Here is a 23,447-nt window from a genome sequence, read left to right on the forward strand (position 1 = left end):
AGCCGCGTTCTGGAGCTTGACTTCGGCCGGGGTAGGGCACGGCCGAGTTCGTGGAGGGATGGAGTGGTTTAGGGGCGAGGTGCAGTGGGTTGGAGCGCGACGAATCGAGCTGCGGCGGCGAGGATTTGCCGGTGCGACGAGCGGCGGGGGTTTCGCTCGGTGCTGCTCGCTCGAGCTCGGCTCGTCGTGCACTGAGGAGGAGAAAGGAGGATTGGGACGGCACAGGAAGCTTCGAGGCGTCCGCGAAAGGAGAAGAGCGGCGTCGGGCGCGATTGCCGACGCGTGGACGCGCTCGCCGGCGACCACAGCGGCAGTATGGGCGTCGGGGCACAATATCGAGCACAGGAGGGACACTGTTTGCTCGTTTAAATGATTTTAGCCCGAGTTTGACCAGTTGAAACTCCAATTTTTATATGGGAACTTGAAATTTGGCCAAAATAAAAGTTATAGAGGAAGGAAAGATCTACAACTTTCGTTTTGGGCAAAAATTGATTTGGAACTCAGATCAAGGACAAAAACGAGATCGAACATCGTTAAAACAATATTTAACGCGCGAACTCGGTTAACGCTAATGACGCGCTTAAGCCATGATTAGCAGCTAAACACGAGATTAGCGATCACAATTAACACAGGGGTGTTACACTTTGCTAGAAGATTTTCTAATTGAGGAGTAGCAGTGGCAAAAGCAGTTTCCCTAAGCAGTTCAGCTAGGCTCCCTTGAAGAGATGTGAGTGAATTTTCAAGTGGGTAGCCTATGAGAAGATCAAAATCGAGGACATCGAAGATATGAAAGTCTAGGTGCACCTCGATTTTGTCTAAGGTTAGCAGCACAGCACTTGCGACCCCCCGACATTCATTAATGTATCCAAATAGACAACATTTGAGTAGCTTGTCAGATGGTTTTAGCGTAACATCGCCCAACAAAGTATACGCTAAGTGCCATGGCATGATGTTAACCTCCATGATGGGGTTAACATGTGCTTCTATGGTAATTCCTCCAATAGAGCATGGAAGGATTGTAGAGGATATACTCGTCCAAATGTCTTCGGAAAAGCATCTCGCTCCATCTGACTGTTCCACCTCTACGACCTCCTCGAGAAATCGTTCGTGAAGAGGATCGGAAGAAGAAGGAGGTACCGTAGGACTAAGGGAAGGTTATGTCAGGAGATTGTGTAATGGATTGATACTGACAGAAGAAAGTTCCTCCCTTAATTGGGCGTTGTGGAGATTCGAGGTGTTCTGGATGTTTCCTAAAGGACTGTCCTCGAATCAGGAAGAGAACTCTGAAGGTTGAATTTCTTCTTCCTTCGGTGTTCGTGGTTCGGGAGAGGGCTCAACAAACGAATATTGGGATGTGGAAGATGAAGGCTCAGATCCGGGTGTTGAGAGACTCCCATAGCTCGACGCAGATTCCTCCCGGCGGGGCTCACTATAGTCGGTAGTGAAGAAAGAGTCTTCTAGGAAACTATCTAGGATGTCTCTTCCTTCTTCCGGAGTTGTGTGTGCGAATCATCCTCCATTGGCGACGTCAAGCTCTAGGGCATTTTCCATGTCTAAATCCGAGTAGAAAACGTTCAACGATACTTCATTGGGTATAGACATGTCAGGGATAGATACCAAAAGGCGTGAAAATCTAGCCCATGCTGCACCTATGGACTCCTTCTCTAATTGCTCAAAATCGAGGATGACGGTCGGTAGGGAGTCTATGCGTCCGGTGAGGGAGAACGAGTAACAAAAGTCATCTCGAAGCTCCTCCCAATCACCGCTCATATTTTCTATCGTGTGGGTGTACTATTGCTACGCCCTCTCTATAAGAGAGAAGGGGAACAATTTCCACCGCAAGGCTTCCTGTGTCATGCCTAGGATTACTAGGCCCGAACACAGTTCCTCGAATTCTAGCAAATGCTCATAGGGATCTTCATGAAGAGAAGGATCATTTCCGAACCATGGCTATAAAGCCTGGGTCGAGTTCATAGCTAGATGAGGAAGATGATGATGGCTCAGAGAACTCGCCCATTGGGGTGGAGAGCTGTGGAAAGGATGACTGCTCCATGGGTAGCGGGGGTTTAGGTAGAAATAAAGAAAAGGAAAAAGATATGAGGACGACTGAGTTCGAAGATAATGTAGCTGTCGTTTCACGGCAATGGCGCTAGAAAGCTTGTTGGTACTTTGTAACGTCACGAATAAAATCCGCAAGTGCACGGATACTGTTGTAGCTTTCACCCAAGAGTATTCCAGATATCGTATCCACTGGGGAACGTGAGTACACTATCTATGGGTTCAGACAGTCCAAGGACACACACTGGTGTAGGAGGATAGGAAAGAGAGGACTTCTAAGATCTAGAATCTATGCCTAGAAGAAGAGATCACATTGCCATTATACTTCGAGGTACCGGTTTCGACCGGCTTATACAAGCTGATAGCTCCAGTAATAGTGCTCTATCCAATATCCGATTGTGGAGGATTACTAGGGCTCGAACAGGGCTGTCACCACCTGCCGGCTACCTCTACAAACCGTGGGACTATCAGACAACTGAGTGATATAGTCTAACCTAGACACCACGTCTACGTCTTTCCCTACTAACTCTAGAGGCATACAGGGTCCTTTTCTATCCGGAGCCCAACTCTAGAGTCAAATGCTACTCTCTAAGCATTCACATCAACTAATATAAGGCAGAGATGATAACTTACGATATAGACTCTAATTCTAAATAAACAAAGAAAATCTCGAACACTTACAACCGAGTAAGAATCCGTCGAGGTACAAGCGGAAAAGAGCGCCGACAAGCCCGGCACTTCCCCCGACTCCTCACTCTCGTGTAGAGGTACAAATTGAAGAAGAGCGCCGTTACCGGCGCCCCTCCTAAGTACCTCTACTCCTGAACTCCCTAAGACAACACTCACTCAAGTGAGAACTCAAGAGAAGGTGTGATGTGATGGGTGTGGTGTGTGTCTAATTCTAACCCCCTCCCCTTGTATTTATAGGAGGGAGCCACTAGCCTCTTGCCCGGGAAATGAGCCAAACCGCCATTGGGGACCAACCACACCTCGCCATGTGTCATCTGAGAGGCGGTGGGGCCCGTGGGCTGTCACCACTAGGTCGGCCGACCTGGGGGGACGGCCAACCGTGGGCTGGCCCCGTTTGCCTCGATCTTTGGTCAGAAGGCTGCTAGGTGGGCACCTTGCTTTTGGAATGCATTCTCCTCTCATTTCGAAGCATAAGCAACCTGCACATAAATGTACACCAACACTTTGTGGAACTCATTAGTAATAACTCCTACCACTAGTGTTGACGCTCGTCTTTCATACGCTCATGCAAGAGCTGATGGCTTGCTCTGTTGGTCGGATTTGTATCTTGACGCTTGGAGCCTGTTTTACCTGCATTTCTGCCCGAATTGGCTCTTTCTGGATAACATCAGCAGGTATGAGACTTTATTCTCATGATTTTAGGCTCAAGATGATGCCTAAAATGAGTCGTTAGCGAGCGTCAACACTCTTAGATTTTAATTTACTGTTGATAAAAATCGGGTGTCAGATCTTCTCGTAACACCCGAATTCTTCTGATCATAGTTTTCGAGTGTTCCATGCTGTCCAAATGCTCGGGTGTCAGATACCTGCGAAACACCCGGGTATGAAGTAGACAGGTCCTTGGAAATATTGATACATATACTATAGTCTTTTGTAACCATGTCTGTTATGCTCAATGCTTACATCCTTGTCTTTGATACTTAAATTACTGGCTTTCAAACTATGCCTTATTACTTTACAATCTCAATTGTATTACATCCAACTAATTGAAAGAAAAAATATTTTTATTTATTGTTGTTTTAATGGTCTGTTTTGTCATTTTGTAAAGCCAATAGATGAAGTTAGACCCGTTAACAAGTACACAGAAAGTGGCCCAACAGAGACCAACGAAAAAGATAGTATCCAAAAGCTCAAGACAGTAAACAGGTACGGAGGCTCAACTTCAGCTAACAGATTCTCAACTTACAGCCCATTAATGTTGTTTTCATAATGTTTTAAAATACCATAATTTATTTGTTTTTAAGCTTTAAATTCATTAACTAAGTAAAATTCAGTACTGGGCTTCATATGTTTTGGGCTCAACCTTTAATAGACAGCCCATAGCTCAACAAACAGCCCACAACAGAACAACATATAGTCCAAAACAGTCCAAAAACATTGCTAACTGGCGCAGCAACAGTACAGTCGGACCCATTAACAAAAACGGGCACAGCTACAGTACAGACGGGACCGGTAGCCGGTAAATTCACTGCCAAAACTAGTATTCAAATTTTGAATAACTATTCCATGGATATTTGGATGGACAGGCTAGTGACTTACATATAGCAAAATGTAAGTCACCCAAAAAAGCAGTGACTTACAGATATGTAGGGGCGGGCCCATTGAATTCAAAGGTATTCAACTGAATACCCATTTTTTTTAAACAAAATTCTATGTGTAGCATACCCCATGTATATGGTTCAAAAAAGGCGAAAATAACACAACAAAACAGGCTCCTATGATCCCATTATGGTCCAAACATTCTCAGCTGCTCACCTACCATCCCCTACCTCCGGCCCACACGGCCCAAAATATATGTCATCTAGGCCCGGCTACCCTCTCCATGCCTTCCCTTTCCCTCCCTGCTGATTCCTCCAGCGCCTCGCCGTCTGCCCTAGCCCGCCCGTCCACCGTCTCCCCCGCGCGGGCGCCGCCTTGTGCCTCGCCGCCGCCCGGCCATCTCGCCCCCAACGGCTAGCGCCCGGACACCCGGCGCTCGTTGCCCCGGGGCGCACGCGCGCAGACCACGCCGCGCTGGTGGCTCGCGTAGGGCGGCAGGGGCCCGACTCCGGTGGCATGCCACGCACGGTGCATCTTCGGTGTGAACTTCGAGAAACAAATTTTTGTCTCGTTTGTGCTATTTTACTAGAATTCATTGCTATTTGCTTGTGAGACCTTGTTTCTAGGGTTTAGGCTCGATCTACTAGTATACGAGTTTCTAGTGAGAACTAACCTGTGGAACTTCATCTCTAGGAACTCCTGGTACTTGTATTTTTGCTCGATCTACTTTTCTTGCTCAGATTCTAGCTGTTTACATTCAGTAGTTTCATACCGGGAGTCTCTGTGAAAGAGCTCCGGATACTCCGGACCCAAAACCCGGAGTTTCCGGGCTTATACCCGGAGTCTCCGGGCTAACTCTGTAACTGACAGATTTTTTAAGTGTTTTTTGAGTTGCAGATTGCCTATTCACCCCCTTCTAGGCATCTTAAGGTCCTTTCACACCTCGCCTAAGATATCAAAAAAAAAATTTATCTCGAGTGGGGTTTGCAGTTTCCAAATTCTCTTCTTTAGGTTAGGAATATCTTGATGAATTAGTCCCAGATAATGTGATTTTACTATAAAACACATGTCTGGTCTCAGTTCCATTTGAAATCATCTCTCTCTTGGATTAGTACCACTGTTGCTAGACATGAGGCAAGATTGTTCCCCATCGCGAACTTGTTGCCAATGAGAACTCTGCGCCAAGATAGGTTTGAGAGCAGCAAAATACACAGCACAAATCTTAAAGCATGATCCTATGCCCAGAAATTCGACCGATTCTTTTGGAAAAAAACTGTTGACAGATAAATAGCAATTCTCTATAATAAAAACCTCAGCGTGGAGTAGTAGAGAGTAGTTTGCTTGTTAGTACATGCACGACACGTATTGACGTCCAACTGCATGCCCTGCTTAGTTGGAGATAGAGGCCGGCCGGGTTGCATTTGAATTGAATAAGGAAGGACGCATGCATGAAACAACAATTAATAATGCGCGCGAAAGAAGATTTATTTGTCATGGTAACTCTGGAATCTATATAACCGGTGCTTTATTTTTTTAAGAAAAAAGTTGCAGGGACTCTATCATTAATAAGTCGATCGATCGTACTACGTAGAGATAGAAAAGAATCTTTTGCTTGTCCGGCCGTTCTCATGCATCCTCGCGTTTGCAAATTCCTCCTCCTCCGGTGCTATAAATTCAGCCCTGGACGCCTTAGGTTGAGAGCACGCAAGGCAACGACGACAGATCAGAGGTCGATCGCCGTGGGCGCGGCGGCATTGACAAATAAGCTTCGTCTGGCGATCTTGTAACGACGATGTCGACGAAGCTTGTGTTGACGGCCGCCTGCTGCTTCCTCCTCCTGCTGCTTCTCAATGGCGCTCATCACGTGGAGGCCCGTCGCCACCGCGAGCGTCGCAAGGACTACATGCTGTTGGTCTTCGGCGACTCGTTCGCCGACGCCGGCAACCGTCTGATGAGATCATCAGCAAAGAGCAGGGCGTCGCGTGGGTGGTACTACCCCTACGGCAGCTCTGACTCAGCTCACCGCAACAGAGCAACCGGCCGCCTTTCCGACGGCCTGGTGCAATCAGATTTCCTCGGTACGTACGTACGTGTGTGTATATATACTGCTGTATCTCTGCATATCAATCGTCGATGGTCGATCGATCTGATGAGCTAGCTAGCTAGCTAGAACTAGATGGATCGTCTGGCCATCTGCAAGTTAACTGCATGCATGCATGACTATGATGTAGTACCAGCTTTTTGCTGAATGAATTGATGAATAAAGTAGTAGCAGTAGCTTTTGTTGATCGCATGCACGCAATAATGCATTGGTTTAATTAATTTTATTTAAATTTGCATGCAATGCAATGCAATGCAATGCAATGCAGCGAGGATGCTTGGGAACAATGATGAGTCCCCTCCTCCCTACAGTCCGGGCGAGGATGGGTCGGACGGCGTCAACTTCGCCCTACCCTTCTCCGGCGTGTTGAACGGCCCACAGGAGGAGACGGCCCTGGGCACCCAGATCGACCAGTTGACAAGGATGGTGAACCGCCGGGACGTGGACCTGGACGACGATTACTCCGTCGCGCTCGTCTCCGTCTCCAACGGCCACGACTACTCGCACGTCAGCGACACCACCAGCTCCGAGCAGATGAACGCCTACATCAGGGACGTGACGGATGGAATCGTGGACGCCGTGAAGCGGTTGCAGGACCTTGGTGTCTCCAAGGTCCTGGTGAACTCGCTGCCGCCTCTCGGCTGCACGCCGTGGCGCTCCAGGCTCAGCAGCTACGCTCGGTGTGACAGCAGCGGCAACAACATCGCCAACACGCACAACATGCTCCTCGCACAGAAGCTGTCTGGATTTGAGGACGTCCTGCTACTCGACCTCTACAGCACCTTCGACAGCGTCGCCCGATCCAAATCCGGTATTTGTTCGTCTTAATTAATTTAATTTAAATTTTTCGATCCATTATTGCATCTCAACGATCTGTGCGTCCTACGTACGTAGGCTCGACGCCGTGCTGTGATACCTCGGACCCCAATGGGTATTGTGGACAGGAGGACGGCAGCGGCAGAGCTCAGTACAGCTTGTGCGCCAACCCGGACAGCTACTTTTACTGGGATTACATGCACCCGACGCAGGCCGGATGGGAGGCCGTCATGGATCAGCTGCGAGGACCCATCCAGGATTTCTTGGCCATCTCTAGCTAGCTAGCTAGCTAGGGATTATATATATTAGTTACCTTCCTACTATTATTATTATTATAATTATTAGCTAGCAAGTACAGTTCGTGTCCTTTCGAGATAGATAGTAGCTAGGTTTCATTTGGATTAGTTAAGTTAGCTATTTTGTTCTTCAATCTGGGCATGCCAGCTTCGATATGATTGTATCACAGACCATGCATATGTATATCATCATGCATCAGATTAATCAATTGTGGGGATTATATTATTATTATTATCAGCCTGCGTGCTTGATGATGCATGATCACCTTTAAGTTTGCAAATAATAATTCTCAATAGTCCATTGATCTCTTGCAATGATCATAATAATAAAGCCACCCTATCATAAGTACATACATTTTATAGTTCACCATGTAAGCATCATATATAATATACATGCGGACTACACGCCTATCATCACAGACGATAAACCCATGCATGCATGCCACAAATTAAAAGAATATAACCAATCGTATATTATGTCAGAGGCAACTATAATATATAGGGAGATGTTCAGATAGATTGGCCCAAAGGGGTAGTAAGGCGCTGACTGGTCAAATGTTTGCCAAGGAGGTCATCACTCTTGGGTATATATGCAAATGCCTACCAGCCGGCCTTCAGAGATTATATAAACATAAGGATTTGCGTACGTGCGTGTGTTCATAGGGGTCTGAGTATGCGTGCGTTGTGAGTGTCTACGTTGTACTATGTAATCTCAAAAAAATAAGATGCACACACAATCCCTAGAGTATTTATTCTAAACATTCATTTTATTTTTCTCATATTAAATATATTGAAGTGGGAAACAATTAAATAACATAGAGCACAAAAATATATAGTAGATTGAACATTATTTAAACGAACAGACATCATGTATGTCTCAAGTTCTCAACACATTGCATTGGTAGTACAGCACAGCACCTATACAAATGATTTCACAATTTCTTGACGATCTAATAAAGTTAAGAGGTTACAAACTTTTGCAAGATAATATTATTATTAATGAAGTGGCTCAACATATTAGTGTCCAAGTGCACTGCCTCTTAATTGGTTATTAATCCTTTCTGCACTTCTTCCTGATCTCCCCGTTGGAGCCTGTTAGCAGCGAGATGTCACCCATCATGCCGGTCACAAAATCAGCGAAATATGGGTTCTGGATATATACTAACGTATATATGATTGGACTTGATAAATCTTGTCTCTTTTGTACTGAACCAGAATCCATTAACCATTTGTTTTTTGAGAGTTGTGTGTCCTCCTTACTTTGGCGTGAGATCTCCTTCCTGTTTGGCAGGAATTAATATTGGACTTGAGCATCGGTGGATCCACCGTTGAAGAGCTCCTGGCCAGAGTGTAGAAGCCCCTTCTTTTGCAAACAAGATTCTTGAAGTAGTTGTTCTCAAATACGGTTGTGGTTTGAATGTCCAAGGGCGCCAAATTGTTGTCATCACCTAAACCTGAGGTTCAAGGACAACCTGATTGCCTTGTCCTTGATGATTGGGTGTCTCTCCGATTGCTGTAGGTTTGTTTCTTTAGTAGATGGGAAAGTTGGACTTTGCTGAGATTGTCGGCAAGTCCCGTAGTGTCGTCGGATGCGTAGTATTGATTTGCTTCCGGTTCAGATGATTCGGATAGGTGGCTTTGAAAGCCTCTATGGCCATTGCATTGGTTATGCGGATCCATGATCCGAAGATGAAAGTGATACCTCCTTCGGGCGTGGTGGCGGAGAAGTTGAAGTTGGTACCTCCATGGCCAAATATAAATATGTGTACGGTTTGGTTACAATTGGACTCGAGTTGTAATTTGGTAGATTAGGGGATAGAGTTTGGGTCGTACTTAGGGCACTACTGTGTAACTATGAGACGACTTGGGCGGCTGGTGTGTTGGCGGCGGCGTGGCCGCGGTGGTGCCTGGATGCCGGTGTAGCTGCTGTTTATGGGGAGGAGCGCCAGTAGTCGTGCCCCGAGGATGTAGGCACATCGCCGAACCTCATTAAAAAAAACATCGTGCCTCGGTATCGTTCTCGTTTGTGTGTTCATGGGTTATCACTTCCGCGCTATTATTCTAACAGAGTTGAAGGAGCATTGGTGTCCACCTCTGTCTGATTATCTGAAAATCAATGTTGATGGAGCATTTTCGGGATACAGACAGGAGTGGTGCTTGGGGTTTTCTAATCTGACTGTGACGGTCATGGTTCTCTGGCGGTGCATGCCGCTTCAAAGCAGTGCACGACACACTGCTTGCTGCCAAGGGGAGAAGCTTGCCTGGCAGCTATGGAGTTGGGCATTTCTCGTATAGCAATTGAGACTGATTCTGCAAACCTGTTGGGGGCTATCAAGTTGGGTGAAATTGACCAGGCACCCGGCGGAGTGATCTTCAAGGAGTTGCGCATGCTTCTGTCCCTACACACTTTGTTCTGTTGAGTTTTTCACATGCATGTCCCTCGTACTTAGCTTGTAATAGTTGTGCTCGTGAACTAGCTCAGTTTGGGTTTCAAAGGGACCCGGCCGTCAGCTGGCCATTTGGTCTAATCCCTTCCCAGCGTTTGTAAGTTTTCTGTTGGATCGCGAACTGGTCGATCCCCGTTCTGGTGGTTAATAAAGAGTGAGCATGTTATAAAACAAAAACTCCCCAGTGGGGCGGGCTGTGCATTTTTTTATTAGCGGTAGACTATGCTGGGCTATGGTTTTGGAAGTGGATGGCGTTGGGCACTGGTTCAAGCCGCTGAGACTGAGTAGGATCGATCGATAGCTTTGCTTTCCACCGTAACACAAGCCTTCTTTCTTACATTAATTGATGGTAGCGAACCACAAATTAAACAAGCTGATGAGCAGCCATAGCTGGCACAAGCTGACGATGACCCACAGCGTAGAACGGGAATATTTTACAAAGTCATATTTAGCAACATATGTCAATATTTATTTTTGCTTCAAAATGCAATGATATATTTGTATGGTTTTTCCCGCAAAGTACACAGGACTAGTTAGACTTAATAAAATTGTAAAGCACAATCGTCGATATGTCCGAGTGCTTAAGGAGACAGACTTGAAATCTGTTGGCCTACGCCCGCGCAGGTTCGAACCCTGCTGTCGACGGCTTAACGTTTTTCTTCGTATTCGTATTTTTAAAGGAGAAGTGGGTCTCGCCTCCACTAATGCATCCCTAGTTTCTTTTTGTGAGATTAGATTAGTGATTAGATGCACCGTCTCTCACAAAAGAAAAAGGAACATTGTTATCTCACTGATGACATTTTAAGTCAATGACATATAGAGCTCACATTAGTCAATAACATATGGATGTTGAATATATCTAACTTTGACATCTAATAATGCTACATATCTAATTTTTTTTAAAAAAACATAGTCCTCCAATACAATCACCATGTTCTGTTATTCTGCTCCAGCACCAGCCAACAGTGTTTTCCTCTCACACCACTCCAACAGCAGCCACCAGCCAGCCAGTAGTATTTTTCTCTCACACCACTCCATCAGCAGCCTCCCGCACCAGCACAGCGAACAGGGTTAATAGGATAGGGACTAGGATTTCTTACCTTGGCTAACTACTCCTTGAATTGATTGAAGGGACCCAATTATCACGGCACGCAAAGCCAAACGAGCCGACAAGGAAGCCGAATATCTCCACCGGCCTCGGCCTGCCTCCTCTTCCGCACGGTTAGTTGATCTGTGGCCAGTTGGTCGCGCGGCCTTGCTGTGCCTCGATTTGTTTGATTCCGTTCCTCGCTGCTCCTCGGTTTGATTTGATTGATTCCGAGAGGTGAGGTGACCTTTTCTCCTCTTCCTCCTGTGCCTGCTGTAATCTGCGATTCCGCTGGCGATTGGGGGTGGGTTTGTTCGATCTGTTTTCTTGTTTCATCTTCAGCCGACTGATTTGCCCCTTGCTTGATTGTGGATCGGTTTCCCAGTCGGTTTGTCGTCGGGATTGGTTTCCTATGTGTATTCCGCTGGATTTGGGTGGGACGGCGTCTCGGTTCCTCCATTATCTATCTCAGATGAACCGGAATATTGATTGAAGCGCTGTATGTCTGTTATCGTTGTTCAATAGTAGCAGGTTGGTGGTGATAAGGAAAGCGGAAAACGCACACCATGGGATCCAAAGAACCTCTCTTTCTCTTGCTCCTCTCGCTGCTTGTCGTCTCGGTGCTTGCACAAGCCAGGGATGCTGGTATGAATTTCCTTTCCTAATTACTACTCGGTTCAAGTTCAGATTCCAATAGATAGATAGATAAGATAATAATTTCATCACAAACTAATGGTTTGGCATCGTCCTAGTACTAATAGTAGATATGATTTGTAACAAATCCTGCTTCCTTGTCCTACTTTTATTCAAACCTTGGCCTGGCCTCCACGGAGGTTTCGGTTTCTGCTCGCAGTATAGTGCATGGAAAAACCCCAATTTTATAGACCACATATCTTATTCCATTACCTAGATAGATACATAAGATAATAATTTCATCACAAACTAATGGTTTGCCATCATCCTAGTAGTAGATTTGACTTGTAACAAATCCTGCTTCCTTGTTAGCCTACACTTTTATTCAAACCTTGGCCTGGCCTCCACGGAGGAGGGTTCGGTTTCTGCTCGCAATATAATGCACTGGAAAAAAAAACCCTCCAATTTTATAGCCCGCATATCTTTTTCCTCTCAAATGTTAAATCCATTCTTATTGTGGCCAAGTTATAGGCAGCAACTAATCATTTGTGCTCCGAGCACTTGAAGTAGTGACATTCTTTATTAGAGGTCATTCTTTTGCCCAGAAAACTATCATACCCAATTTATTGCTTTTCAGATAACGGCCCAGTCTACAAGGAACAAATCTCTTCAACCAAGATTCCTGTCCATCGCAAGAGTAGTAGCCCAATATGCTCAGCCTGCGGAAACTTCACGACTCAAGCTCTCAGTTATCTCAGTGAGAAGCAAACACAAGATAAGATCAGGGAATTCCTTCATGATGCTTGTTGTCAGTCATTCTCCTTGGAACGGAAGGTGATCATTTTCAGCATTTTGTTAATTCTTACAATTAGGGCAAATAAAAGTTTTTGCATTGTGGAAAAGAAAAATACTGGTGAATTTACATGCATATAAACATCTGGTTATCTACCTTACTACCTGCCATGCTGGAAATATATTCAACATCAACAAAGCCTTTTAATCCCATGCTGGAAATATATACTCCCAAAAAAGCACTAGTCTATAAATTTATTATGACTATCATTAACACTTTTGTATCTTAGCAGTGTGTAGAGTTGATGGACTCTTATGCAACTATACTGTTTTCCAAGATTACGGAGATCAATCCAAAAGAGTTTTGCAAACAGTATGGCCTGTGCAGGGACATAGCCCTTTTCTCTGGTGTGACAAGTGACAGCACTTGTGTGTTTTGCCATCACCTGCTTGATGAAATTGTGTCCAAACTGAAAGATCCAGACGCAGAGGTAACTGCTTTGTGTCATTTGTATATCCCCTACCCTGAGTTTGCCTTTCTGCTCCTAACATTTCCCATTGATGTCTGTAGTTTGAGATCATTCAAATTCTCATTAAGGAGTGCAATAAGATTGAAGGTCATGTCCAGCAGGCAAGTTGTTTGGTACACTTGTTTAACATTAGGACCATTTTCTACTTGTTCCACTTGCTGGGGAATGTTTGGTTTGCTCCTAAAGTTGCCATCCTGTAGCCAAGGTGCTCTGGCTACCAAATTGGTTTACATGCTCTGGCCACCAAAATGTACTAAGGTGGCCCAAAGGCATTCCAAAATTTGGCTTGGCTGCCAAGGCATATGTGGGCACCAAATCAAATCTCTTTGATGCAAGGATGGTATGGGCTAATATTTCCTTCGTGCTTGCAGTGCAAGAGACTGGTCCTGCAATACATTCCTCTCATCCTGGTGAATGGTGAGAAGTTTCTCGAGAAGAACGATGTGTGCGCGCTTTTACAAGCGTGTCCGGCCAGCAAAGTCTTGGAAGGGGTGTTGCTCAGTGATGCTTGAAGGTTGAAAGAACGCGCGAAGTATGTAGCAATGGTGCAAATAGTGTGTACAAACTAGGGCGAGTTGTACATAATAAGGTCATGAATGGATGAAGGATGGGTGTCTCGTGTTTCTGCATTCTTTTCATCTTGTATCGTGAACACATTGTATTAAGTAAACTTTCATATACATCCAGAAAGTGCAGATCGTGCAGCATTAGTCAAATGAAACAGCAGATCGTGCAGCATCACTGAGCATTAGTCAATTTGCATCAACATCAAAGGTTCTTTCAGAGAACTATATAGACACCTGGAACGCAATGTTTCTGAAACGCAAACAGTGCCGACGCGGAACAGGGTCAACCCAGACCTTCTTGGGAGGAGCAACGGAGTGATGACGCCACCTCGCCGGCTCATCCGGGAGCGCGCCGAGGCGGCGGTGGCTTCTCTGGTGGCAGTCCGCGCCCACGAGATCCCTCCGTTGATGAACGCAGCCGCCACCTTCTTCTTCGTAAGCCAAGCTTCCCCTGTTCCGTCCATGCCTTCCTACAAGGGTTCCTCCTGTGCAAACGCAGTCATCAGAATCTCTCTTGTGGATGCGCAGATCCTGAGCGCCTACTTCGTGGTGCTACCTCTGCGGGACGAGGGTGCCATCTCCCTGGGGCTCGACACCCTCCCGGGCCTCTTCGCCGGCTCCCTCTTCCTCACCGTCATCGCCGCCCCAGTCGCATCCCTGGCCTTCTCCCTCCCATCCATCCCTAAGCCCAGGGTTTGTCCGTGCCACCCTTCCCTTTCCTCACTTGGGCAGTTTTAGTCGCCCGGAGAGCACTAAATTCCACTGGGTTGTTCATTCGCATATAAAGATGTTAGCTTTTACTATACAAGCTCTGCATCTTTTGTAGCCTGAAGTAGATAGACTAAAGTAGGCTCTTCCAAACATGAAGCTTAGTTTATTCAGAGAGCAATCCAATGCTTGTCGGGTTCAATCATTTCGCTCACGAATCACAGTTGGTTCATGCTTTCTTGTTTCCTGTGGCCAAAATTGCACCAGGTTCTTATAAGATGTAAGCTTTGTCTTTATTGTGATTCGAGACGTTTTTATGTGAATTCCTCACAACACCTGGCCCTTCTTTGTCTGAGAGATCCTTGCATTATTTCTGATGCTGTTCGTCGAAAAAATTTCTGATGCTTTTGTGTGCCACCTGTTGAAAATTCTGTTGGATCATGAGTAAGCAAACAATCATAATGTATTGAGAGGATTGGACACTTATTTTCCACATAATGTGTGAGGGCAATAATCATGGCCAGTTTTACTTGAAAGAACCCCCACCCCCTAGTTGCTTTATCTGTTTTTCTTCATTTTTGTAAAACTTCCATTTCCAGAATGCAGATAATCTTGTAAAATATCATGCAGTAGAAATTCTCTGGCAATTTCATTCTTCTACTTGAATACAAGCTAATTTTATCATGTATAAATGTTTTTTTCAGGCTTTGGTGATGATACACAGGTTCTTCAGCATATCTCTTCTTGCATTTTTTGTGCTTTGGTATACCTCTACACCAGGGCAGTCTGGATCCATTTCCCAGGTACACTGTTCGCCTAAACGGTTGTTTAGCCACTTTACACACCGTTTAAACACTACACAGTGGTACACCATTTCCGTTTAACCGATTGTTTTGACTGTTTAAACAGCCGTTTTGCCCATTTAAATACCCGTTGTGCCCAAATAATGGGCTAAACAGCAGATGAACGACTGCTTACCGTTTAGCGTTTAGGATAACACTGCCCAGGTACTAGATGCTGATGACACCTGGGTTATTTTCTGTTTATATCCATCACTATTACGGCACTTTCTTGCAATATTGAGAAAACGGATTGTCCATGAATACCTTTTTTTCCACTCCAGCCACATCCTATGCCAACCTAATGTTTCTTTGTTGGAATATCGAGCAACAGTTCTTGACACAAAAGATCTTATATCCCTTGTTTTATTTTTCTTGTATGCTTATGAAGTCAAGTGAAGAGGGTTTCTATCAACCTGCTGGATGGAGAAATCAGAGCTTGTTCTACATAATAGTGAGAATCAGTTTGTTTCTTTGGGTATGCCCTTTCACAATAATCACATGATGCTGTTCATGTTTGTGATACTGAAGATGATAATTGATTTGAATAACTCTCTCCGTCTGAAGGTTGCTTTGCTAAATCTCATTACAGTATCATCAACTTGGGCAAGGGTGATTGATGTCATGGACAGTGAGGTACCTTTGCTTTCTGAATACATATTGCCTGCTGAACCATTCTCTTTTTCCCCCCTGTTCCAAATCCATATTTCTCTTTTAATTCAGTCAGGTTCAAGATTATTTGGTTTCATTGGGGCTGGTGCTACGCTAGGGCAACTTTTTGGTTCGTTGTTTGCTGCAAGCATGGCATGGCTGGGACCATGTATGTATGATTCTCTTTGAGTAAATTAACTAGTTTCTTAATGTTCATGGAATGCAATTTAATATGTCCTAATTGTTTCTCAGTTCTGCTCCTATTTTCTTCGCTCTTGATGGAGCTTGCTGCACTGTCATCAAAAGGAGTCTGCATTGATGGAATTCATGCTTCAGCTGAACTCTCTCAAACAGGGTATGAAATCCTTTTGGATATTAATTAGAAGTTATATATTCATCTTCCTTATAATTTGACATTAGTAATCTGAATCTTTTATGGAAAATATTTCTAGGTTTTCCATTGTGAGGTTTTCGCGAACGGGTGCCTGGCTGTAGTGGGTACTGGGTAGGTGGCCTTAGTAGCACTCCTCAGGTCCTAGGTTCAACTCCCCATGGGAGCGAATTTCAGGCTGAGGTTAACAAAATCCCCTCGTCTGTCCCCACACCAAAGCACATGGAGGCAGCGGCCTGAAGGACGGCCTGTTCTCATGCGGGCAATGGCCCGGGTGTCAAGCGGCCTGTGTAAGGGTGGGGGCAGGGGTTCGGGGATTTTCTCAGCCTGCATGAAAAGGCCTCTTCTTACATGCAATGCCTGGGGCGGCTTGCCCCTCGCAGGTCGATTTTTTTTATTGTGAACTTTTCAAGCCACAAGCATTATCCTTCTATTTATGATCAACTATATTCTTGCAACGTCCTTAATTAATCTTGACGACTTTTAGTACAAACATAAGTTAGAAAAATCACCTTTTTCAATAAATGTGGATTGATCATTTGCTGCTTCGCATATTCATGGGTTAGAATTTAAGATTCATTCTCATAACTGCAGGGGAGGAGAAGTTCCTAATACTCAAGCTGATGATGAAATGTCTTCACTCGTCACTTCGCCTAGATCACCTATGCGATCTCAAAAGTCCAAACCTGATTTTTTTATAATGTTTGAAGGTTTCTGGCTGATCTTCCGATCACCCTACCTGAAATACATATCTCTGTTTCTTTGGTTAAGTGCAGTTGTCTCATCTGTATTTTACTTTCAGGTATAGTCATTCTATATATGTGTATTGCCTTGCATCTTTGAGCTTATTGCTTAATTACATGTCCTGATGCAAATAAGCCATCATTTAGTCTCTCAATTGCCTTTCCTCCATGATTTTCAGAAAGTGACAATAGTTGCTACTACAATATCAAGCCCAACTGCCAGAAGGAGAACATTTGCACTGATAAACAGCTTTATAGCAATTTTTATTCTAGCGGGACAGCTCACTTTGACGGTATTTTGCCTCTACAGATTATCCTCAGTTTGATATATGTCAATAGTCCCAATACATTATGTATAAGTATATATCAACCTTTAGTGAAACTGACGAAGCCTGGTTCTTTTGTTTTCCTCCTTTTTAAGGACATTCTTTTTTTTTTCTTGGGCTTCTAGCCTAGTGGTTAGAGCACCTGAGTAGCATCCAGCAGCTCGGGTTTAACTCCCCGTGGGAGCAAATTAAAATTTGATGGATTAAATAAAGATCCCTCGTCAGCTGTTCCAAGTTATACGTGTAACCACTGTGGTCGCCTTCAGCGAGATGCGCGTGGCCCATGTGTCATAGGCACCCTGAGGCGCATTCAGGCAACCGGCCTTCGGGGCGTTTTCTCAATGGGCCAGGATGAAGAGATTCTTCTTAGTGCGAAGCCGGGGATGCGGTCCTTCCCCCACCGGTCGAGTTTTTTACATAATCTTGATTTTGATAAATATTTCAGGGTCATATCCTTTCAGTGGCTGGTGTCACACTTGCTATCTGTGCATCTCCCTTTGTTGCTGCCTCAAATTTGGTTGCACTTGCTGTATGGCCAACTTGGGTTTCTGTGGCTATCACTGAAACAATAAGAAAGGTACCAGTGGATCGGAGTACTCTAAATCTGATTGAACTTCATTGTAATCAGTTTTTGTTTGACAGGTAGATGCATCCATCAATGAAAGTAGAGTAATTCATTATGATCTACTGACAAATATGCATATTGTGACATGCACTAAATCTTGTCTTTGATTTAGTTAGTGCTATTATCAACATCTATAAAAGAGCTTGTGTGTCTCAAGCTGTGACAATAGCATTTACAGCTGTGACAATTCCTCCATCCATCTAGTGTGATTTGGGGCATGATAAGATAGCAAATGTAGTTTAATAATACCGGCAGCCTGTCATATTCCTGTCCACTATTGTTTCTACTCCAAGTAATAATTTCTATATTCCGAGGTATACTCAGAGTACAACTAACCTTTGATTCTTTGCAGGTAACCACTTATGTTTTGACAAGACCTGGAAGGGAGTTATTATTCACAGTTGTCTCACAGGATGAAAAATACAAAGCAAAGGTTTTTTTTTTCTGTCAACTACTTAGAGCTTGATTATAGCAAACAGAAGGGACATGACTCGTTACTTCCGAGATGATCAAGTGCTGTGGTTTAGCCCATCTTTCATGTTGTCATAACTTATTTCACACACAAAATAATTATTCCACAATATTATCAAGACTCAAGAGTCTGGTAATCAAATCAAATCATATCTTGGCATGAAGTTGAGTAATTTGATTATTCAAAATTGCAGCTCCATAAAAGCCACAGTTGTCTCTTAAGATAAAATTTTCTTTGCATAAGAGCCGCAGTAGCAATAGAACGGGGAACGTATACAGAAAAGACAGTTCTTTTCAATTTTGATTATCTATATATTATTAGTTCATTTCTATTTCTAGATATCTATTTCTATATATAAGAGAAAACGGAAATAATTAAATTGCAGCAAACTCAAAAGTCTATTTTCAGAAACATTAGATCCTTAACTGGAAACAGTCAGCTTTTGCAATTGTGTACCTACCTTGTGAGCATCAGATTATTTAACGACATTTTGCCGCATTGGTAGGTCGTGCAAGATTATTCTTGCTTTGCACACATCTTGCCTTAATTTTGTAAAATATTATGTTCTTTTTATGTAGGTCTGTATAGATGTTATTGTACAAAGGCTTGGTGATGCGACAGCAGCTGGAATTTACAGGCTCTTGTTCAGCAGCCTTGAGAAGAAAACATCCATGATCACCCTCTATGCATTGCCGGTATGAATCTTGTTTGTAATCAGTTTGATTTCTTGTTTGTACAGTGATACACTGATATGTGGTGTTTATCTTCAAATAGTGTCCACAATCTATTTATACATGTGAAGCAAAGTAGTGCTGACCAAGGATAAACTGAAAGAATTGATAAGCTTGTTTGTGTGCATGATTTTTGTTTATTAAGTTCTGGTAGATAGAACTAAATAGCGTTTGTGTTTCATTTAATGTCAGCTCTGCTTCCTGTGGCTTCTCATTGCATTTCATTTGGGCCGGCTCCAGACGAATCTTGCCAGGCTTCAGGCTGCTTCTGCCCCGGCCTATTCCTGAACATGCATATAGGGATGGAGACCCAAAAAAGGCCTCCCTTCATCTTTCATGTTGTTGTTCTCACCGCAAGATCAAGCAACTATTTTAGGGTTCCAAGTTTTACTTAACTCGGGGAGCTACTGCAAGTGTCCCTGGACTTGGGGAGGCCCATTCAGAATAAGTTAGGCTGTCATCAATAGTTATTTTATTTACACATTTTTGAGGGATTTTCTTTTTGAAAAACTTGCAGGAGCACTGCTTTATCATTTAAGTAGGGGAAGCAAAACAGTTCTTTCATACTTGATATTACATAAAAATGGTACATTGATGCTCATAAAAGAAAGTACAGATACACTAATCATGAAACTAAAGGAATCTCAGGCTCACCAGAAGCTACCTTTTGGACCATGATCTCCGATTTGATTTCTTGCTCTACTTGCATCTGATTTAGTTGGTGCTGATCGAAAATCTGTTGATTCTCCTTCCAGATGCTCCAAGCAGTGGACATCAGAACAGCTGCTTTAGTGCGCTTGTTTTCTTTGGTAGATTTTCTAACTCCCTGCCACCATTCCATTACCTCCTGTTCCTGGTCTGGCACATCAATGAGTCCTGCTGTCCGCACTCCAATTCTTCCCCAGACCTCTTTGGCAAAGCTGCAGCGAAGGACCAGATGTGTCGCTGTCTCTTGTTCTTGATTGCAGAGGACACACACTGGGTTACAAGGCCATTGTCTCATGCTTAATCTATCTGCCGTGAGTAGTTTGCACTGCACAAGTAGCCATGCAAAAAATTGTACTTGCCCTCTGCATGCACATTCCACATTGACGATGCATTGAAACTGCTGATGGAACCCGTGTGCTGAATCTGATAGGCTGAGTTGGCACTTTACTCATCGTTTGAAGTCCATCGCCTAGTGATGCAATCCTGCTCTCATCTGTCAACTGCCACTAGGTCCCATAATCTGATGAAGCTAGCCAATTCAGTGACAGATTCCATGCGCCACAACCCCCTCGTCCAGCTTTGGTGTTCAAGCTCTTCTTTGACTGTACGGTTCTTCCTCCAAGCAAGTTTAAACAGGTCCTGGAACAGATCCATTGGTGCCTTTCCATTCAACCATGACTACTGCCAGAATCTTGCTTTCTCCCCATTACCCAGGGTGACCACAGTACTGGCTCTGAAGAGTTGTCGATCAACAGCTGTTACAGGTGGCTCAGTACCCACCCAGGGCCGTTCCGGCTATGTCCACTCGAACCAAAGTCATCTCAAGCGTAAAGCCCTGCTGAACAGGTCAAGGTCCAGTATTCCCAATTCCCCAAACTGTTTTGGCCTCATTGTTTTAGCCCAGCTAACTAGGCAGCTTCCCCCATTGGCTTCTGCATCCCCTCCAGATCTTGTCGGTCCTCTAAATCGCCCATTTTTGCAATCTGAAAAATGTCAGGTAATAGGTTGGTATTGATGAACGGACAAGAGTTAATCAAGCTCAAATTGCCGGCTTTGTTCATCAGTCGTCCCTTCCAGGTCAGCAATCTGGCTCCCATTTTGTCAATCAGTGGCTGTATGTCAGCTCCTCTTGATGCTGTTGGAGAAGCCTTCAGAATATTAAGTTCAAAAAAAAAAGCTTCAGAATATAGTGCCAGCCATAACCAGAAGAACATTCAAGAGGAAGAAATAGTGCAACATAGATGACTAAGCTAGATAAATACTAAAACAATATAAAAACCGCAATCCTATTTCGATGTGAATTGCAGGAAAGTGTAGTTTGCAACATGTGAGTTTTTATGAATTATGACAATGGTGTGGTAGGGCCGGATTTGTTGGGCATCCTTGTGTTCTTTGGTCCTGACACTGCATTCTGCATTTCACCTACTTCCAGATCCCAGACTAATGGATGTAAGCACAGATTACTCCAAGTCGTGGTGCACCTGACATGCTTCCATATCATTCTTGAAAACGCCTGCTTTCTGGAGCATGCACATTTCTTTATAAAGAGAGAGAGTAGCAGAGCAATCCCATGTTCTTCGCGCTAATCGTATAAGAAATGACACAGAGTTGAGATTTGTGAAGTATAAAGACGAGACAGTGAATCATCAGACGGACACAGACCGCCAGCTACGCTAGCTGCTCGTGTGGTTGGTCCGTCACAGCAATCCAATCGAGTCGTCGGTAACAAAGAAGGCAGCCAGCATCCATGGCGAAGCGCGTTGCCACCGTGCTTGCCGTTGCTGCCGTCCTGATGATGGCGGTGCAGCCATCGGAGGCGGCGGCTGAGGACGCGGCGCTCCGGTTCCCTGGCCGGGCGGGCAGCAGACCGCGCAACCCCGTTTTCCCGGGCTACCCCAGAGCCAGGCCGTCGCCGCCAACGTCCGGTTCCCCGGCACCACCCACGCCGTCGACACCTGTGTCGCCGCCTTGCCCCAGACCGGTGGTGCCGGAGATGCCGCTTGTGCCGGGCTTCCCCGGGCTGCCGGGCAGCGTTGGTGGCTCTACTCCATCGTCGTCACCGACCGACTGCGTGACGCCGCTGGCGGGGCTGATGACCTGCGGGACGTTTCTGACTGGGAGCGAGTCGGAGACCCCCTCGCCGCAGAGCGAGTGTTGCAGCGGGATCGGGGCCTTCCTGAACGCCTCGTCGGCGGCGGGGGACGGCGACCGGACCCTGCGGTGCCTGTGCCCGGTGATCCTGGGCGACGTCAACAAGATGCTGCCCAAGCCTGTGGATCCCGTTCGGATGATGTATCTGCCCATCGCCTGCGGCGTAGTGCTTCCACCACAGGTCCTCTACATCTGCTTCAGTGAGTAGCGTCCTCGCTCATCTCTTGTCGTCGATCTTCCATTCCATTCCATGGCTGCTAAGTCCTCAATGCAATCCTCTTGCATGACTGTGACTCCATTCCATGACTGACCGATGATGGCATGAACACAATTAATAACAATAATGCGCAGCTGGTGGGCAGCAAACCCCGCCGCTCGTCGGCCGCATTCCTGACGTCTGGGAGAAGCCGTCGTCTGCAGGCAAGCAGCACACTCTCTATATATTAATTCTTCTTCAAGATTTGACACCTTGTTCTTCAGCTATTGACACTTATCTCAAGTAGATTTGATCTCTAATAGTGCTGTTGTCTGTCATGTTTCATGCAGCCTTGTCACCTTGACGCATTTCAACAGGAACGTACGGAAGCCACCATGATTCAGGCAGGGACATCTGAATGCTTCAAGTTTATCTGAAATGTGCTGTGCCTGTACGCACTTTAGAAACCAACTACCATACATCATGTCCGACGATGTAAGAGTTACAATGCATGTCCTTAATTTTATAAGGGAAGAATATATATATTAATTACTTGTGCCTATTCTCATTCCTCCATAACCAAATAGTACGTGCGGTCATTTGGATGGATCAAATTGAGTAAAAAGACAAATTTGACAAAAAAGAAAAGGAAAAAGAGATGCAGGAAGTTGAACTTGTCAGTTCCAGCTTGCCCGTACTCAATCATTCTTTTTTTTTCCTTTGAACGGACAGGAAATGCTTTGTTGAATTATATTAGAATAAATAAAGAAAAAAACGAAAACTACTTGAAAATACTACTCTGACAAACTCGTCGCTAATAAGCCTGTGCTCGATCATAACTCTATTAATTTGTTTGGAATGGAATTTTGCATGTCAGTCGTCAGATAATCAGCAACAAAATGCATACTCCCTCCTTCTGTTTATATATGACGTTTTGTTGCAGCAGCAAAATACAATTTTTATTTGGATAGTTCAAGGAAAATGACAACTTGGGCCTGTTTGGAATGGAGTTTTTTCAAAGGATTGTTGACGTCTTGGGCTCGCTGTGGATGTTTTTATCCCTGTATTTCACAGGATCCGCCGTTCGAGAGGAAAGTTTCTGATTCCTCCACAAAATACAGGAATAAAAACAGCTACAGCGAGCCAAAGTTTTTCGTTGATTCCGGGTGCCTTGGCCTCCCATAGCTCGCACTGGCGCAGCCCTCTGGAGGTCGCTGCCCCGAGCTCAATTATGGTGTCATGGCCTAGTGATTCTAGAGTCTGATTGTTCTAGTTGTGTGGCTGCTCTTGC

General features: G+C 44.8%; 4 protein-coding genes and 1 non-coding gene across 16 annotated transcripts; all 5 read left to right on the forward strand.

The window, feature by feature from the left end:
* The first annotated feature begins 6,139 nt into the window (after positions 1-6,139).
* On the forward strand, positions 6,140-7,545 carry LOC120694159 (GDSL esterase/lipase At5g03610-like). Its single transcript, XM_039977335.1, has 3 exons — positions 6,140-6,425; positions 6,717-7,259; positions 7,343-7,545. Exons 1-3 carry the CDS (start codon positions 6,140-6,142, stop codon positions 7,543-7,545), a joined length of 1,032 nt encoding a protein of 343 aa, XP_039833269.1.
* A 3,025-nt stretch (positions 7,546-10,570) lies between these two features.
* TRNAS-UGA lies at positions 10,571-10,652 on the forward strand. Its single transcript has one exon. It is a non-coding gene; the product is annotated as a tRNA-Ser (tRNA).
* Positions 10,653-11,070: 418 nt separating this feature from the next.
* Positions 11,071-13,770, forward strand: LOC120694156 (proactivator polypeptide-like 1). Of its 10 annotated transcripts, none has more exons than XM_039977324.1 (6): positions 11,071-11,228; positions 11,620-11,739; positions 12,365-12,561; positions 12,810-13,010; positions 13,091-13,150; positions 13,421-13,770. In XM_039977324.1, the coding sequence occupies exons 2-6, from the start codon at positions 11,661-11,663 to the stop codon at positions 13,559-13,561; spliced, it is 678 nt and encodes a 225-aa protein (XP_039833258.1). In that variant the 5' UTR covers positions 11,071-11,228; positions 11,620-11,660; the 3' UTR covers positions 13,562-13,770. The 10 variants fall into 10 exon arrangements, with proteins under 10 accessions (XP_039833258.1, XP_039833264.1, XP_039833262.1 ...); XM_039977330.1 differs by having other exon boundaries at positions 11,072-11,228; positions 12,813-13,010; XM_039977328.1 differs by having other exon boundaries at positions 11,089-11,228; positions 11,626-11,739.
* Positions 13,771-13,887: 117 nt separating this feature from the next.
* On the forward strand, positions 13,888-19,776 carry LOC120694155. 3 transcript variants are annotated; one of them, XM_039977320.1, is made up of 13 exons: positions 13,888-14,050; positions 14,144-14,308; positions 15,028-15,126; positions 15,554-15,640; positions 15,730-15,798; positions 15,886-15,982; positions 16,066-16,168; positions 16,799-17,006; positions 17,127-17,240; positions 17,719-17,850; positions 18,251-18,331; positions 18,949-19,065; positions 19,294-19,776. In XM_039977320.1, the coding sequence occupies exons 1-13, from the start codon at positions 13,934-13,936 to the stop codon at positions 19,387-19,389; spliced, it is 1,485 nt and encodes a 494-aa protein (XP_039833254.1). In that variant the 5' UTR covers positions 13,888-13,933; the 3' UTR covers positions 19,390-19,776. The 3 variants fall into 3 exon arrangements, with proteins under 3 accessions (XP_039833254.1, XP_039833255.1, XP_039833256.1); XM_039977321.1 differs by having other exon boundaries at positions 13,893-14,050; positions 19,342-19,776; XM_039977322.1 differs by lacking the exons at positions 13,888-14,050; positions 14,144-14,308 and adding an exon at positions 14,317-14,603.
* A 158-nt stretch (positions 19,777-19,934) lies between these two features.
* On the forward strand, positions 19,935-22,728 carry LOC120694158 (leucine-rich repeat extensin-like protein 5). The gene is made up of 3 exons (XM_039977334.1): positions 19,935-22,160; positions 22,312-22,380; positions 22,507-22,728. Exons 1-3 carry the CDS (start codon positions 21,557-21,559, stop codon positions 22,518-22,520), a joined length of 687 nt encoding a protein of 228 aa, XP_039833268.1. The 5' UTR covers positions 19,935-21,556; the 3' UTR covers positions 22,521-22,728.
* The last annotated feature ends 719 nt before the right edge of the window (positions 22,729-23,447 follow it).

Source organism: Panicum virgatum, unplaced genomic scaffold, assembly GCF_016808335.1.
Source record: "Panicum virgatum strain AP13 unplaced genomic scaffold, P.virgatum_v5 scaffold_3786, whole genome shotgun sequence".
NCBI classification, from domain to species: domain Eukaryota; kingdom Viridiplantae; phylum Streptophyta; class Magnoliopsida; order Poales; family Poaceae; genus Panicum; species Panicum virgatum.